This window comes from Scophthalmus maximus, chromosome 10 (assembly GCF_022379125.1).
Source record: "Scophthalmus maximus strain ysfricsl-2021 chromosome 10, ASM2237912v1, whole genome shotgun sequence".
In the NCBI taxonomy this organism is placed as follows: Eukaryota; Metazoa; Chordata; class Actinopteri; order Pleuronectiformes; family Scophthalmidae; genus Scophthalmus; species Scophthalmus maximus.
In genome coordinates this window covers 4,530,184-4,547,622 of record NC_061524.1, presented here as the reverse complement: position 1 = coordinate 4,547,622, position 17,439 = coordinate 4,530,184, and the positions used below count along the sequence as shown (strand labels likewise).

General features: G+C 43.7%; 1 protein-coding gene and 1 long non-coding RNA gene across 3 annotated transcripts; one reads left to right on the top strand and one right to left on the bottom strand.

Moving 5' to 3' along the window:
- The first annotated feature begins 5,003 nt into the window (after positions 1 to 5,003).
- On the top strand, positions 5,004 to 13,381 carry LOC118283740. 2 transcript variants are annotated; one of them, XR_007031639.1, is made up of 3 exons: positions 5,004 to 5,150; positions 9,414 to 9,533; positions 12,302 to 13,381. It is a non-coding gene; the product is annotated as an uncharacterized LOC118283740 (long non-coding RNA). The 2 variants fall into 2 exon arrangements; XR_007031640.1 differs by having other exon boundaries at positions 9,414 to 10,266.
- A 591-nt stretch (positions 13,382 to 13,972) lies between these two features.
- c1d (C1D nuclear receptor corepressor) lies at positions 13,973 to 16,542 on the bottom strand. Its single transcript, XM_035606044.2, has 5 exons — positions 16,392 to 16,542; positions 15,947 to 16,092; positions 15,260 to 15,326; positions 14,813 to 14,868; positions 13,973 to 14,721 (listed from the first exon to the last, which is right to left on the bottom strand). Exons 2-5 carry the CDS (start codon positions 16,082 to 16,084, stop codon positions 14,515 to 14,517), a joined length of 468 nt encoding a protein of 155 aa, XP_035461937.1. The 5' UTR covers positions 16,085 to 16,092; positions 16,392 to 16,542; the 3' UTR covers positions 13,973 to 14,514.
- Positions 16,543 to 17,439: the final 897 nt, after the last annotated feature.

The window sequence follows — 17,439 nt, the reverse complement described above, 5'->3', positions numbered from 1 at the left end:
CAGACTCTGCGTCTGTGACGGACACTCGAGAAATATAGAGAAAATACATCCTTTTATAAAACACACAAACAAAACGGCTACATGCTACTTAAAACATAATTCACTGCATATTTTGCCGGTGTTTAATCATTCCCGTAAGTATAAAAAATTGCCGTTATTACCCCTGGCTATTAAATCTAATTGCTGCCATGGCTCGCACAATCAGAGTTACATGGTGCCAGAGCATGTGCAGTGTTTAAAAATGCGTTTGTGCGTGTGAACGTATGCGTGCATAAAAGTGTGTATATGTTTGTCAAAGTATTTGCGTGTTGATTGTTTAACCACAAATGCATATGTGAAAGTGTGCGTGAGTGTGCATTTGTGTCTGTGCGAGTGTGTCTGTGCTTCTGCACGTGTGCGTGACTTGAACAAACAGAACATGTTTTGGGAGGAATGTGGTGTGTCTGGGGATTGTGGGTCTCTGAGAACACCGGTGCACTTTGCAAAGCTGTTCATCAGCAGCAGCACAATAGGCAGCTGTCTCTCCACAAAAACACACACACACACACACACACACACACACACACACACACACACACACACACACACACACACACACACACACACACACACACACACACACACACACACACACACACACACACACACACACACACACACACACACACACACACACACACACACACACACCCCTACTCTACCCTTAAAACATGTTTTCACCTTAAAATTCAATGATTATGTCCCCATACGGATGATCAGTCTGTGACTGTGTAAACAGACTGAGGTCCCCGCAACATGACCCACACACTCATACACACACACACAACTGCACAGTATGGCGTAAGTTTCCATTAGGGCACACAGTAAGGAGTTAATTGGTGTGTTACGGAGAGAGTGATTTGAGACAGTCGCACCACCGCCACAATTGTCATTTGAAACCCCCCCACCTTCGGGCCGCCCCGCCGGCGACTGCCCCACAATGTATTAGAAACCCTTCCGTCAACATCAATCACTGTCACGTCACGTCGAGTAAAATTGCCTCCAAAATGCTTTTGGCAAAAAACAGCTTGGCCACAAAGTGCTTCACAGAGAAAAAGACCCAATGGCAGATTTCAAAACAAGGAATGCACATTTAAAAAACACATCGAAAAAACTCGCCGACTCAAGCAAAGGGCCGGTCCGTAACGCAAACAGTGACTCTCTGAGCGCCTACTGCCGCCCATTTCTCCTACAAGCTGACCTCAGTTGGTTTTGACTCCCGTCAGAAATCAGATGGAACCCACGCACTTGGCGTCTCGCTGCAGGTTAATCCCTGCAGCTTCGCGACCAATTTCAAACCGCTGAGGATTCTCAAAATTCCCAGGAACACTTTTCCCTCGCCGCTTAAAAAGCGAAGGGGAACATTGGAGGCAATACGCTCAGCTGTGTAGGACGGAGATCCTTTCGATACTTGCGTAAAGATTGGATAAAGCACGGGGGGGGGGCGCGCGCAAAAAAGCCTCTTTGATTGTATAACTTAATCACGCACGAAAGGAGCCGATAGAGAAACATTCAGAGCCATTTCAAAAAAACAAGTTCTGAGTCTCACTCGGAGAGATCGCATCATTACGAAGCCAAGCTTTTTTATGAGCTTTGGCCCTTCTTGATGATGATGGGATCCCTTAATACAAGAGCGACTGCGTTTCCCTCTAATGACCTCTGGTTGCTTTAGCATCGACTCGCTAATGTAGCGAAGGAATAAAAACCCACAAAATACTTGGAACTCCTCGACACCGCTTCGAGGCGACTCGATCTAATAACAATCGCCTTTTTCGTCAGACTCCATTGAATCGCAGTTAAAGGGACACAGAAGGGGGGGGGGGGGGAGAAAGAAGCGAGAGAATAATTCCTCGCGCTTGTTTTTCATAAACCTCGTCCCGGGGGGAACAGATGTTGTTCATTGGGCTCGGCTGTGCCGGGGAAGAGCACCGAGTCGCGCTGTTCCCGGCCCAAATAGCTCACGCACAATTACTCTGCCGGGGATCTGTGTGCGTTGGCACGTCGCTGTGGTTCCCCCTTTGTTTTCTTAATAATTAGCCTGTGTTTTCACATGGGGGTTTGTGTGTGTGTGTGTGTGTGTGTGTGTGTGTGTGTGTGTGTGTGCGGGGAAACCAGCCTTTTCAAGGCTACTTAATCTACTCCCCATAGCCTCTCTCTGTCTCTCAGCCTCTCTTAATCTCCTCTCTCCAAGCCAACCTTCATCCCTGCGTCTCTCTCTCTCTCTCACACACACACACACACACACACACACACACACACACACACACACACACACACACACACACACACACACACACACACACACACACACACACACACACACACACACACACACACACACACACACACACACACACACACACACACACACAACCCAGGGCCTGCTTGATATGAATAAATGGGGAGTTCAGGTGCAGCTCGTATTTGATCTGAGGAGCAAAGTGAAAAAATGGCGAAACGTGCCACAGCTGTTGCGTCATTGGGTCTTTTCCTGGAGGGGTCTGTGAATTCTTGAGAGGATCCGAACGGCGGTCGTGGTGACTGTTGGGTGACTCAAAGCATACATGGACATTCACGCTGTATTGAATGTGCTCAGGCCTCGCTCCGAATCACATTATTTCTTATTGTCACCAACAAAAGTCTATCTCACACACATTTCTTGCATACATCTGTATAAGAAACAAGATTTTATTCCCCGAAAACTTAAGGCGTCAGATTTCCTCTCCAGAATTTTTTTTAGAGACAAACGGCACAATCAGTACGCTGATGGTGAGTTCACAGCGCCATGACATTGCACACAATGCGCGAGTAGATTTTGTCACGTCATTTGTCACGGCGCTGACAAATGACGTGACATTGCGCTTCACTCCCTCGTGACACGTTTCCGCACCGATGCGAAAGCCGAATCAGCTTTGATAGTCACCGATGTCCGAGTCCCCAAAGAGGATCAAAATGATCAAAATGATTGGGCTAGAATGCCGTAAAACTGGCAACCCCGCGGGACATTTGTCTGCGTCGAAATGCGTTAGTAAAAGTGCTTTTACCACTGTCAACTTCTAGTTGTGATTATGATGATGAGTCGGTGGGAAGGATTCGCGCGGAGATGCACGTGTCTAAAGCCGCTCGCGGGCGAGCACTGGGAAAAATTCCCGGAAAATGTCAGTGAGCTCACGTGAGAGTTGGGAAATTCACAGCCAGCGAGGTGGCCTTGTTGATGACCGTAACCAGCAGCCTTTCGCTGTTGAAAATGATCATCCCGTCCTTCCTGCCATGCTCTACCCCAGATGCCACAGAATGTTCGCGAAACGCTCCTGCTATCGCGAACGCGACGGTTTGTGTCTGAACACTGTAATGACGACTGCCTCCCGAATAGAAGAAGGAAATTCCACAGCGAAGAGGGAAGGCACCCGCTGCAGGCGGAGCGGAGGTAATGTTGTTAGCTTACGTTATTTTGTCGATGTGCCGTCAGCACTTTGACGAGGACTAATGTCCCGTGGGAGTACACTGCAGCCATTTTACAGATGCCACTTCCAGCATTCTCGACTTAATATGACAGATTCTGAACGTTTATGTCCCTATTTATCATTTAGACACAGAATGATGGGAAAATTGAGCCCGGGCTTAAAAAAATACCGGAATTAGCCTCTAATGTTTGTCCAACACATGAACTCTACTGTTAAACACAATGCGACAAACGTGTCAATCAATAGCGCCTAGTGTTTGACTAGTGGTCGATACGTTCTGCGTCATCGATTTTTTTTTCTTCCCACCTGCTCGGCCCGCCTGGATCACCTTGACCCCGGTGGGATCTGTTCACGTGACCCCAGTTAATTAAACTGAACCGAGGACGCGCACTTGATAAAGTCGACGTAAACCGATAAAGACACAGTCACCTACACACACACACTTGTTTGCGCAGCTGTGGTCAAGTGACTTGCACACAGATACACACACACACACACACACACACACACACACACACACACACACACATTTTAGATTGTACAGCAGCAGCACTGTGACTGCGGGGTCACCAGTTCATTCCATCGAACCGGCTGGGAAAATGTGGGCAGAGGAGGTGAATGAGTAACCGCCACGTTAACAGCTGCCGCAGAAGTGCCCTTGAGCAAACCATGTCCCAGCCAAATGTTGTTTAGATTAAAATGTGTTGATGGTTGAAAAAATAAAAATGCAAACATGTCTTTCCTTTTTTTTTTTAAAGATAAATGAAACGTCATGAAATGTAAACTACGCCAAGTTACCAAAATGAGAGACACACTTTTCACCAAATTTTTTTGGTTCAACGACGGTCGTCACTGATGGATGATCAATTAAAAGCGGTTCCTGTGAATGTCTGCAGCTGCTTCCAGTCAGACAGCTCGAGACTCGGAGCTCTCGGAGTCACCAGATAACCCCGAAGGTGTCTCCGTGTTACGTCCTTTCGATAATCTTCACAGTCAAAGTCATTTATCTCCTTGCTTGGCTTTTATTAAGAAAAAACTCTTGTCCGAGAGCTTCAGCCCTAACATTTGAACCCTTCTGATAAAAGGTGGGCAGCAGACGTGTTCTCTGAGATATCTGAAGAAAATACTGATGAAAATTTGTCTGATGTGCAAAAAAAGGTTTGTCTGCGTGTCGACTCCCGTGTGGTGCGGACGCCGCCAGTGACAGTTGCTGTTCTCACTGTAGAGCCATCCATCCTAAACATGCATGCACTGTGGCCCACTGAATTTTAAAAAGTCTACCAAAAGGTGGAAACTGAGGTCAATGGCACACAAAAGAATCCGGAGGAACGAAGCCGTTTCTTGCTCTTGGCATAGACGGCAACCAAACCCTGAATGAAAAATGTAATATTCAGACAACATGGACATGTTTAGCATTCCAAAACCTGCATATTAATCACTGTCTGGTCAACAGTTAAAGGGGCAGTAAGCGATTCTAAAGCAATACACATTTTCGGCGCAGCCCAGTCTCCACGTAAATCAAAACGAGAAAAAAAAAGGCGAGGACGTTTGTAAAGCGGGAGGCGCCGCAACTCCGCAGTTTTGGGCCTAGTGGTTAGTGCGTGGGACTGCCATACCCGAGGTCACGGATTCGCATCCAGAAAAAAAGTAAGTTATGAGCTTTTCTGGTTGATTAATGCCAACATTTTGCGTTGACTTTGAACACAATCTTCATAGTATTCATATTAAAAATACGTCCCCTGAATTCCAGTGCTCCAGAAGAGTTTTGTCCGATTATACTGTTGCCGTTATCAGATTACTGTTTGAAAGGCGCACACATGAATACACGTGTACCGACACACTTTCCCGCCCGTGGCCCGGGCCGGCGATAAAGCTGTGGGAATGGGGTCACACCTGCAGTCGGCTGGCAGGGGTGATAAACGATGTTGCTTTAAACTTTGGAGACCGTCATTTTTTGGGAGCCTCTGTTTACCCTGCATTGAAGTATAATGGGGGCCTTTGAAGGCCGGCGCAGCCAGAGGGACAGAGGCTGCCCTCTCTTTCTGATGTTTTGAAAAGGAGGGCGAAACCCGCCAGCCCCTCGATTAGCTAATGACACATTCTGCTTCGATTTGCCGTAATAGGACAGAGCAGCCCTCTGACATCGGGACTGGCATTTCCTACTCGGGGCTTTCTTTTGGAAAAGTTTCTCACAGTTTTTTTTTCACCGGTCAAATGAAATAAATCAGCGTACATGCCCGTTTTTTTTGCAGATTTTGTTAGACAGCGTAGTCAGGTTTTTTTTACGATCGAGACACAGACATACGTGTGTGTGTGTGTGTGTACGGGTTGTCTAGATGGTTTTCAAAATGTCAAAGTACATGAAAAACCCGTAGGAACTTTTCTGTCTTGTCCATCGCACCGACATGTACGCGTGTTACTCATCCACTGAAAGTTGGACAGCTCGTGCTCTTCAGTCATCGCCTACCCCTTTGACAGAGCGTGCTGTATCAGACACCAGAGCTGCCATTTCACGCTGGTTTGAAGAAGTCGTTGGTGGATCCTCTTACCACCTCTCTTCTTATCAAGATGAGGCTGCGTATCTGGGCGCTTCCCCCTCTCTCTCTGTTTGTCTTTCGGGCCCTGAAGCGATAAAGTGACGCAAGGATGACACAGTCTAGACTGCAGCTGTCTCAGCGTGAAGCATTCCCAAACCTTTGCCGAAAAAAAGTACTGTACTTGCTGCCTCTCACACACACACGCACACATACACATGCGCACGCGCGCGCGCGCACACACACACACACACACACACACACACACACACACACACACGCACGCACACACACGCCAAGACTCGACGTTAACGCCAACACAGCTACATTATATCAATAAAAACCACTGTGAAGCGAAAACACACATTTTAACACACCCATGCAGATTCAATCACACAAACACACACACACACACAGAATTATATGGGTCTACACACAGCCACATGCACACAAAAAACAACTCACTGATGTCAATCCAAGCGTGCAGTTCACGATTAGTAGCCCGCACTGCCTGCAGCAAGTCAAACGTACTTTTGTGTGTGTGTGTGTGTGTGTGTGTGTGTGTGTGTGTGTGTGTGTGTCTTAGGGGATTTATGTGGTTAATACCACCGGACTTTGACTTAAAGTCTTACATCAGCTATCAAGTTTTCAGTTTCTCTATATTCAATAGACACTGATTGCACTTTTCATGCAGATTTGCAGTTGTGAATAGACAATTTAGTGCAGAATGTCTAGTCGCCAATAAGCCAAAGCTACGTAATGCAAGTACACTAAACTGGTCTGTGGGTGTATGATCTGTGGGTCCAACTCCTCCAACCTGATTATTTATGTGTCTGTTTTTTTCACGAATAAGTGGATCTTTTACAATTCAACTTTTATTTCTAATGGGAAAAAAAACTTGTACTTTTTTTTATTTTCCTCTCCTCCAGTTTCTTCCCCTCGGCTCAAAAAAAGCCGGAGGAAAAGTTGCAACCATAACAAATGGGTTTAAATAACAACCGTGCAGCAGCAGGAGTAATCATCTGATCACAGTGCGGGGCATTGAGGCTGTCATTCATCACGCCGCCGCGGCATAACGCGGGACTTCCACAACAATTACTTCTGCCATTAAAAAACTCTGCGCGTTGTTGTCGTTTTTTTTCTTGCCTGATAAGGCCGATTACCAGCTAAACTCTCCCCCCTTAATCTGCTGTGCGGTGGGACTGAGGAAAAAGGCAAAAACCTCAGCTTGCCACTCACCCACCCACCAAGCGAGCAGGCCTGACCGGAGAGAGAGCAGGCCTGTACCACAGTGTTGGACTGCCCCCCCGTGGCTGCTCGGATGAACCTCTGATGCCGTCTTGTGCATCTGTGCCTGGGGTGAATCTGGGACTCCCAGTGGGTCATAATAGATATTTCAAAAAGCAAAGTTTATTCTAGGATAAGCGGTGTTGCAGATATTGTAAGAAAAATGGGATATGCCAGTAAACATTATATCCCCTACTTCATTGGTGGGGTGGACACTAATCTTTTCATGAAGACAAAATAATGTAATAATAACAATCATTATACTTCAAAATTAAAATTTACAAAGTGCTGCACAAAGGCAAAAACAGTCAAGTTATTGGGTTTAAAAGAGAATGTATAAAAACAAATTGGAGTGTAAGAACTTTAAATATACATTTCAAAAGAAATTAAAGAGGGGACTAAAAAGAGATCGCTGACTAAAGAAGACAAGCAAGATAATTTTACATTAAAAGTTGTACTTCCTGTGCTGTCTATTTTTCCTACTTTGTTCTTGACATTGTCTACAGAAAGACACATTTACTGCCATAATACTGGCTATTTTTGTAATGCCTAATGTCTTTAAAGGAAAAGGTCAAAACCTACAAGGCTTTCTCGTCTGTCTGTCTCTTGTCAATGCCTGTCACAGCCCCAGGCCCTTTTCTTGCTCCGGCTAAGAATTTGAACAAGCTTAAACAACATAACCACGAATAAATCAAGTTGATTATGAAGTTAGCTCTTGTTCATCGAAGCAATAAAAGTCGGCGCAACTCAATCGTTCAATTAATCGGATCAAATTCTATAAAAGAAGTTAAACACTTTGTTTTTTAATGTCGCTACTTCACAAGTTTAGGAGACAACTGTTCCTATATTGTGCATCGTTCTAAATAACAGCATGTGCAAAAAATAAAACAGCCTTAAAGGTGATGTAAATATTTAGTAGCAGGATATACTGTATAATCCATCCAGTTCCCCCTGCAGTCCAGTCATGTGCAGTATATGGACACGGCCGCTGCCGCCGCTCTCACAAGCTCTTTTTTACTCTCTCAGGCTACATCAGTCACATCATCATAAAAAAAGGCAGAGGCCCTTCATCACTTTACAGTACCCAGCGCTACCGTTAGCCCCCGGGCTCTCACATCAAGGCCTGCAGCCCCTTCCGCCCCCTCACCAGCTGTAAACCCCGAGCTTCTACTGATGTGCCATAAACCCTGTTATTTCATCGAAGGGGGGAGAGAGAGAGGAAACTAGGTGTGCTCTTCCATTTCCAGCAGTGTGTGTGTGTGTGTGTGTGTGTGTGTGTGTGTGTCTTTTGAGGAAAACTAAAGGAGCGGGAGATGTGAGATGATCCGCCAGTTTGTTTTGTTTGTTTTCCCCGTGAAATTCCATATTGCAGAATTCAATTAGCAATTTGGACGAGTGTGTGAATATTTCCCCAGTGCTTCCCCAGGAATAAAAAAAAAATACATATTTGATTTAGATCAACTACTAACCCTCTTTTCATGATCACAGTGTGTCTGTGAGAGCTGCAAACACAGAGCTATTCAGTGGAGCTACAGTCTTATTTGTAGATGAATCCACGAGATGCATTTAAAACCGTAAACCAGAAGGGTTTCACCTGGTGTGTGTGTGTGTGTGTGTGTGTCTGTGTCTGACACATGGCATGGATTGACTATAATAAGAGTTAAAATGCATTACACTTTAAAATAGTGAGTAATTAAACCACATTAATATCCAAGGCTTTGAGTGTCTCATGTTTGATATTTTGGGGAATTTCTGTTTTGATCCAGAGCATTAGAACATCCAGTCATATTGGAAATAGAATCTCAAAGACTTACTGTAGTAAAAAAGAAAAAGCTTTGGCCCATGTCAATGTAGCCCTGCAATCTTTTAATGAAGACATTTGATCCGGGAAAGTTATAAGATCGAGCCTTTTTTTTCCAAGTTGGCAAAACAATATTGCACGCTGCGTGCACTGCGCGCAACCCAATCTGTCCAAAATATGCCCATAAACCTTCCCCGCTTGTATGAAAACATGATTCTAGCATTAGCTACCGTAGAGAGGAAAGAGAGTGACTTTTTTTTTTTTTTACTTTTCATGGAATCCGGCCAGCTGCCCTCGTTCCTCTTCCACCGGCTGTTGAGTCTCTACCTCAAACAGAGGAGACCGTCTTCTGTCCAGCACGCCATTTTGTCCTTCTCCAGGGCCTGCGACACACCTCTTCCTGCAAAGGTACGCATAGCACACACTTATACACCATATTTATTCACACACTGCTTATGTTTATGTAGCCATTGTGAATGACAAATAAAAGCAGACAAACAGAAAAACGTTCTTTCAGTGACCTGTACTGGCCTGCCATGAGAAACCCCCTGGGCGCACGCACGCACGCACACACACACACACACACACACGATCAGACAGACAAAAAGTCCCTCAGGGCGATCATTTGTCATGTGGGGAGGAATCTAGAGTCATGCTCTTTATGCTCGCAGGCCACGGACTTAAGGCATTCCTCTGGAAATTTATGTCCAAACAGCTGCGGTCTCATCTGCCTCTGTTACCGAAACCTAGAAGACAACGGTCGTCCCAGGAATTATGGGGGGGATCCAATCCATTACACACCTCCAGTCGAACTCCGGAGTGTGCGTGCGATGCACGTGTGAGACGTTTTTTCTGTGTCTCTTTGTACGTCCAGTGTAACCGTGAGCTGCTTGCCACAGTGTGCTCGCAGCTGCCTAACTCAAACTCTGTGTTTGTGTATGTGTGCGTGTGTTTGAGTGTGTGTAAAAGATTCAGAGATTGGTTTTGCCTGCAGCTCTTTGATGGCGGAACGGCTATCCTGCGGCTTTTTGCGTCGGAAGCCCACGGTTGAAATGGGGAAAAGCCCCATGTGTGATTTCACATTGCGCCCATATGGACTGTTGTGTTTTCCCCCTCTTGAACAACGACGTCCACATCAGAGGTAAACACCGACCGGCCCACAGCAATAGATGGTCTTCATGGCCCAAAACATGTGGTGACATCATCACAAAGCTGGTCCGCACATGGGGGGGAAAGAAGACAACATAATAGTTTGATTTTCAAATCTTTGTATCGCATTCCACACACGTTCAAATGTTCCAACCAGAGATGCGACCTCAACAGGAAGGACGGCATTTACTCACAACAGACAACCAGTCCAAATGAATTATTCCCACAACCTTCCAAAGGCCACGCTTGATTCTCTGAAAACAGGTTTTTGTCCCCTCATTCCTAATAGGTTGTTTAAGCCTGATAGATGGCAGCCCAACCCTCACTCACTCACTTTTTTTCATCTGTAGATTAAACACACTGGAATGCGGCAACGTGAAAAGATGGAAAGCCAATGAAGTGTGATGATGATGTGATGTGTTTAGCGATGAGAGTTCAAGGCCTCTAGGTTTTCAGCGTGGCGTCACCTTTACGGGCCAAACCCCACTGGGATGTACGGCCGTGGGGGGAGACGGGAGAGAGAGAAGAACGAAATTATGGAAGGAGCATTAGATCTTCTTTGTGAGGAGGTCGTCCAGTTATTGCCATTCCCATTTTTCCGCCCGACTAATTGTAGATGATGTTGAAATGGGAGTAACACACTGTCTGACAAAGCAGACAGTTAAGAATGTGATTAGAAAAGGCAATAATCCTTTAGTAGATTGTTTTTTAAGCTTTATTTTGCAGAAACTGCCGCAACATGCCATAATAAAAGGGTTAAAAGAAAGAAGAAAAGGGAAAAGAAAGAGGAAAAATAATGTGAGCAGAGTTTGCTCTTGAAACCCCGGTGGTCCGAGCGTCATGTCTCACCTGCTGACTCCTGCAAAAAAAGTAATGTGTCCCGCTGGCGGGAGGTGAGGGCTAAATAAAAAGGAAAACATTGTTATCATGATTAATCAGCGGCCCCGTCAGTCGGGGGCCGAGGTGAATAGAAAGTGTCACAAATGGCAGCGCGGAATTTGTGGCGTGTCGGACAAAATGAAAGCAGGCATGTCCGCCCCTTCACTCACTCTGGGCTTCACCCACTCACTCAGAGCGGAGAGCTTGTTCCACTGGGCTTCATAATAACTCATCGTCCCCCCGCAGTGCAGAATGAGCTCCAGCCACAAACTGTCCCATTCTCAACATCCATCTTTTTTTTCCCTTTTCTCTTTTTCACGGCTGCTATTTCTATTTTTTGTTATCTGTAATTTAAATACTGGTCTTAATTTTTAAAGATGTACAAAAAACCAAGATGAAATTTATACATACGACATTAAATGTCAATATTTCATCTACAGAAGTATCATATCACTCTTTTCGAGAGACTAAACTCTTAAAAAGTATGGACAATAATCTCAACATTTAAGACAACATGATGAAGTCCTATAAGGAAAAAATAAAAATTGGATCATCTACAATTCCTGATAAATTCAAAAAGTAAAATGCAAAAGTCACTGATAGACTCTTGACTTCATTTCGTGGCCGACTTTATTTAATGGGATGGTTAAAACTCTGAAATGACAGTTTAGTGATTAAATGGGACGTTGTTCGTGAGCTATGAATAAAGCAACTCCAGTGACAAGTGTTTTAAAGCAGTTGTTTCACTTTGATTTATTTCCATTATTGGATAAACCCCAAATCTGTTTACTCACCAACAACTTACCTCAGATCATGTGTTTCGTCAAGATGTGCCGAGCACCATTTGGAACTCAAAGCAGGTTTAATGCAAATCTGTCGGGAGCATGATTCATCCTTTCAGGAGATATAGAGGCATCTTGGGGAGGAGGAAGGCTGCTTCCACCCCTCATCCTACCTCAGGGGCTCATTTTGGTCTGATGCCTTTCGCTCCATGTAACGTAAACTTCCTCACCACGAGCCGCACACAAACAACCGCGGGACAAACTCGAGGTTTGGAGCTTGTTAGGGCGCACGGTTTCAACATGAGAGTTTGTTTGTTCAAATTTGCTCGCACGGTGACCTAACTCCCTTTTCTTCTTTTTTTACAGAGCACATGTGTGGCTGAGGGCATAGGAAGGCGAACATTACAGAGCGTGGGGGGAGAAGAGAAGAAGAAGAAGGAGGGGAAAAAAAGTGGAAAAATCCATATTTTTCCAATATGCAGACGGGGCTGTTCATCAGGCAACGTTTGACACACGTCTTTGAACAGAGTTAGAAACAACAACTTGGTGGAAAGAGTAAAAAAAAAAAAAGTTGGAGTGGGGTGGTTTGGCTAAACAAATGTCATTTTTGGACTCTTGCTGTAGGGAGGATGGGGGGAAAAAGTAAAGATGATGAAAAGAATGAAAAGATACATTCCTGAGCGTGTAACTCACTTCGCCTCGCCGTTTCCTGGCCTTGATTAGAGGGATGTGGGGACTTGTGGGTACATGAAGATTAAGATCTTGGGGCCGACCAAAAGGGAATTACAAAAAGGAAGCGAATATGGATGTCTTTATTTAATGACATTTTTTTTCTCTTTCTATAAAAGGAAGTCTCATTACGGGCCTGTGCAGCCACACTGCTACAATGGTGTTTTTGATGGTTACAGAGGCCATTTTGTAATCAAGAGGTCACAAGATTTGACCCCCGCAAGAGCCGGTCTAAATTACTACTCTGAATTAAATAATGAGATGCTTGATTGGTTCTTTAGAGGTAGAATACACAGTTTTAACTCGCTCATGAAGTAAACTTCTGTCACAAACCTTTTCCTTCCTGTAAAACTCTTCTATTTAGTTAAACAGAAAAGTTCTCTGTTGAGTTTACGTTCTTCCTGTGTCTATTCTGGGTTCGTTGGTTCTTCTCATGGATGGAAGTCGACTATAGGAATATACATATATGTTTTCCACTAATGACTGTCAAAGATTCACTATTGAATAACAAATAACATGCTGAAGACTTATGGCTGGTAATCAGTTTACATACCACTGGGAAGATTACTCAGACGTGAACAACACAGCCTCATTATGAAAGCAGATTAAGTTTTACATACATTACCTGGTCATGTCTTTTTGTGCATTTTACTGAACTGTATCGGGGCGGGGGGGGGTTACATTTTTGGATTGTGTTACTATTTTCAACTTTTCATGGCCCTGTAAAGTACTTTGTGACTCATGTCTGTGAAAAGTGTGAAAAAAATAAACTTCACTTAAACTTTACTTGAGTGGACAGTCTGGCCTGTGCCAAGCTTGATTAATCAAAGACCAACTTACTCTGTAGCTTCCTTAGCACGTTGCCATATCATGAGATTGAAAACAAAAGTATTGATCTACTTGTAATAATCCAACACTCTTATGTTCATACATAAGTCTTTTCAACTCCTTTGGACTGCACCTGAATGTTAGTGGACGGTCAAGTTAGCATATCAGGGTGCTGCAGAGAAACAACTATTTCACAGCTGCCCCTCAACATGGTACCTGGCAACCGAACTGTTGATGAAAGTCAAACTTTTTTCTCTCCAGCCACTGCACGGAAAAAGTAACAAGTGTTTCTGGTTCATTAAGTGAGCACAGTGAGCCACCATTCATAATACCCTGATCCCGAAGTTGGAATCTTAAACTAAATTGTTTTTGATAAGAATTATATTCACAATTTGTTTCCTGCCCCAAAATAGGCAACGGCAACAAATTTAAGAACACACACACAAAGAATATAAAAAAAGGAACGCACACTCTTAAAAATCAGGTTTGGTTTGTATTTTTTCTGCAAAAGTCAATTCTTAAAGAAATACATGACCCTACGTATATCAGAATGTTTGAAATGAGGCGCGTGTGTGTGTAAAAATGATTTGAGATTCATAGAATCCCTTTCATAATTCACACGTAGGAACATTTCTCCTTCATAAGAAAGAAGAACCATACAATCTTAAATGGACACATTTCAAACTTGCAATGGAACCATTTAAGATTTGACTCACTTTTTCCAAATAAAACTGTCTGTAGAAGTCCACAGACACACACGACGACTCAGTGATGAAGTAACATCGCAAAAACATTACGGCACCATATCCAGAAATATGTTCCGGAAACCCTGGATGATGTCTTGTGTTTCTAGAACATCCGACATGATGCGCCGACTGCTGCGGGACAACAACGACCAACGATCCAGATTAATGAGGAACCCAGACGACACTCGTCAAGTCGTCTTGAATGATGCCTTATCAGACAGTTCTTGTTAGCAAAAATATCAACTCCAGTGTTCGCTGCCCAGCTCCTCCTTTACCTCAGCTCCGCTTTGGACGCTTCATCTGCGGAGTGTCGGGTGCTGCATCTGCCGTTTTCTTGGACGCTGCTTTCTTCTTGGAATCTTTTTCCGCTGGATCGTAGAGGGCATTCCTGAGGAAGCGCGTGGCGGCGCCCTTATCTAGACGGGAAGCTTTCTTCTTGTCGGTGATCTCCTTCACTCTGTTCATGTATGTCCGTATTCGCTCCTGAAGGTCAGAGGGCGGTGACAGACGTGTTAGACAACGTACTTAAATAGTGAGAAGAGATGGCGTCAAAGAAAATAAATACAGTACGTACCAACTCTTGCTTGATTCCATGCTCCCTGGGATTTACTCCTTGTGTAACCAAGTACACTGTAAATGAGAGCAAGAGTAAGAGCATATATATTATGTTTAATGTAAATCAAGACAAAACTCAGGGTGCTTTCAGATATATCAATAAGAAAACAAAACTTGCACCTTTATATTTCACTATGTCATATCAGAGAATATATTCAATCTAAGCTCAGGGTTTAAAAGCTGTGACGCTGTACACTGTATGTACAGGCATTTAATCTCTATCATACGTTTTGACAAGACAGACAGGAAGTATGAAACAGTAATTACCAGATGTGTATACCATAACTCACTGAGCATCCGTGAGCCTCTCTTTTCAATTAACCACAGTGAAAACCAAAAAGACCAAATTGGAAAAAAAGTACGAAACAAACATCACGTGGAAGAATATACAGAGAATAAAACTTACTCCAGAATAATGAGTTGAGGGTGTAAGCCGACATCAGATCCAGTTTGGCTCGGTCCAAAGGATCCAGCTGTAAATAAACCACATTCCATAATGTTAGCGCCAACTTTAAAAGGAGTGTTCAAGACCGTCGTCAGAACCGTTTCTGAACATGATTTTTCTAAAATACCTAAAACACAGTCATGGCTCATTAAATCTGTTACGGTTCCTTACTGTTACGGTTCTATACATTAGATAAAAGACTGCTGGCTGCATCTCAGAATCATACCTTGGTTAAATGCATGTTTTGGATGTGAAATATTATTCTTCAACAGAACAGGTAAGTAGAAACCTCAGACCAGGTGTCTACATGTGTGTCAGCACTGTAATAGGCTGATGAGCCGTACAGGGGTGCACCTTGGGGAGGCTACAGCCCGGTTAGTTGTGGATTTATGGACGACACAACTTGTAACCTGCACCACGTTAAAAAAATTTAAAAAAATACCTAAATGCAATTTGTTGGTAACAAGTTTCCCCACTGCTTCAAAAGAAACAAACCCAAAAATGAATACTGCAAATGGCAGTGTGGTCTTCTCTCACATGTGACATTATGACTTAGCATGATAGTTAAATGAAATATAAAGATGTAACTAATGACATCGATCCTGATATTTAGAGCACGCTCACGGGCATCACCGTGGACTTCCCTACCTGCTGCAGGAGGTCGTTTCTGGGCATCGCCATCAGCTGCTCCAACATGGTCTTGATGGAGGAGACTGAGGAGTCGAAGCCTGTGAGCTGCTCGTCTATCTCCTCGGGGTAGTCCTCCGTCCTCATGTCCGCTGACATTTTTTTTCCTGGGAAGATAATTCCAAATCCTACAATGTTAATCTGACTCTGGTGTAGCGTTATTATTTCATTCGTGGACAACGGCTAGCAAAAAAAAAAGAGAAAGAGCCCCCATTCTGATTTGTGATGCTAGCTAGGGATGCTAGTCCGACAGCTAGCGCGTGTCGCTAACAGGTTAAAAGACTTGAGCAGAAACACAGCGACACAAGTATGAACTATTTCTGTAACAATATTTATTGTTTAACGTCAATATAAGTTCACAGAAACGGGTTCAGTTGGTATTTTACAACAACAATTTCGTTTTTACCTTTTCGATGTGCGACACGCTTTAGAAGAAAGGAAGTGACGTAAGACAACTGAAGTCGGTTTCTGATTGGTAGCTTCCGCCTTCTTCTTCTTCCTCCTTTCCTTTTTTTTTTTTTTTGTTGGTGGCTGGCAACCAGCGTTATGGCGCATTACCGCCACCTACTATGTTGGAGTGTGAGACAGAGTTTTCATAATTCATAAAAATGTAGCTATTGAATGAATAAATACATATATTAAATTCGTTGTACAAGTCCTGTGTCATTCAAATAATGGAACAGGCTTTTTATCCCAATAGAAAATATATTTTTTAAAGGCATCTTTGACTCCAAGTCTCACAATTCCCCTCTTTAATTCTTCTCGCTCGTGTGTATCTCGCACTTGTGTGTATCTATGGCAGTGTAAAACTACATGCTCCAATGATTCCTCCGTTTTACAGTTATCACATAACCCTAATGGATGATTGCCTAATAGATGCAGTGTTTTATTCAGTTTGGTATGTTAGGGGGAGGTTAAGGCACATTGAAATTATATGACAGAGCGACTGATTCTGTTTTCCATATTCGCTTCCTTTTTGTAATTCCCTTTTGTCGGCCCCAAGATCTGTTTTTAACCACTTATTGTTGCGAAAGGTCTGCAAAGCCTCAAGAACAAATTGTCAGATTTGCACGAAGAGTACAAAGATTTTTTAAAACACGTTTTCAGATTGTGAAAACTTTCAAGAGTAGGCTAATTGTCACTGCTGTACTTTCACAAACCTGATATCACTTTATAAATTTAATTGGATATAGTTTTTAGTTGTTTTAGACCTGGTCGGTAACTGTTGTCTGGTGGAAATCTGTTGATTGATTTCAGACAGAATTGAGGATTAACGCTGCAAGCCAATTTTCCCCTTAACTGTCGAATCGGAAGTTAACTTCAGCGTCGTTGCCTTGGTCCTCTGCACTCTACTGCCGCCTGTCGGTTGGAGGAGCGTACGAGCCAGTTGACTGCTGACACGTAAATAGTTTTACCTAAAACTAATTAAAATATGTTAATTTTTCTTTTTTTTT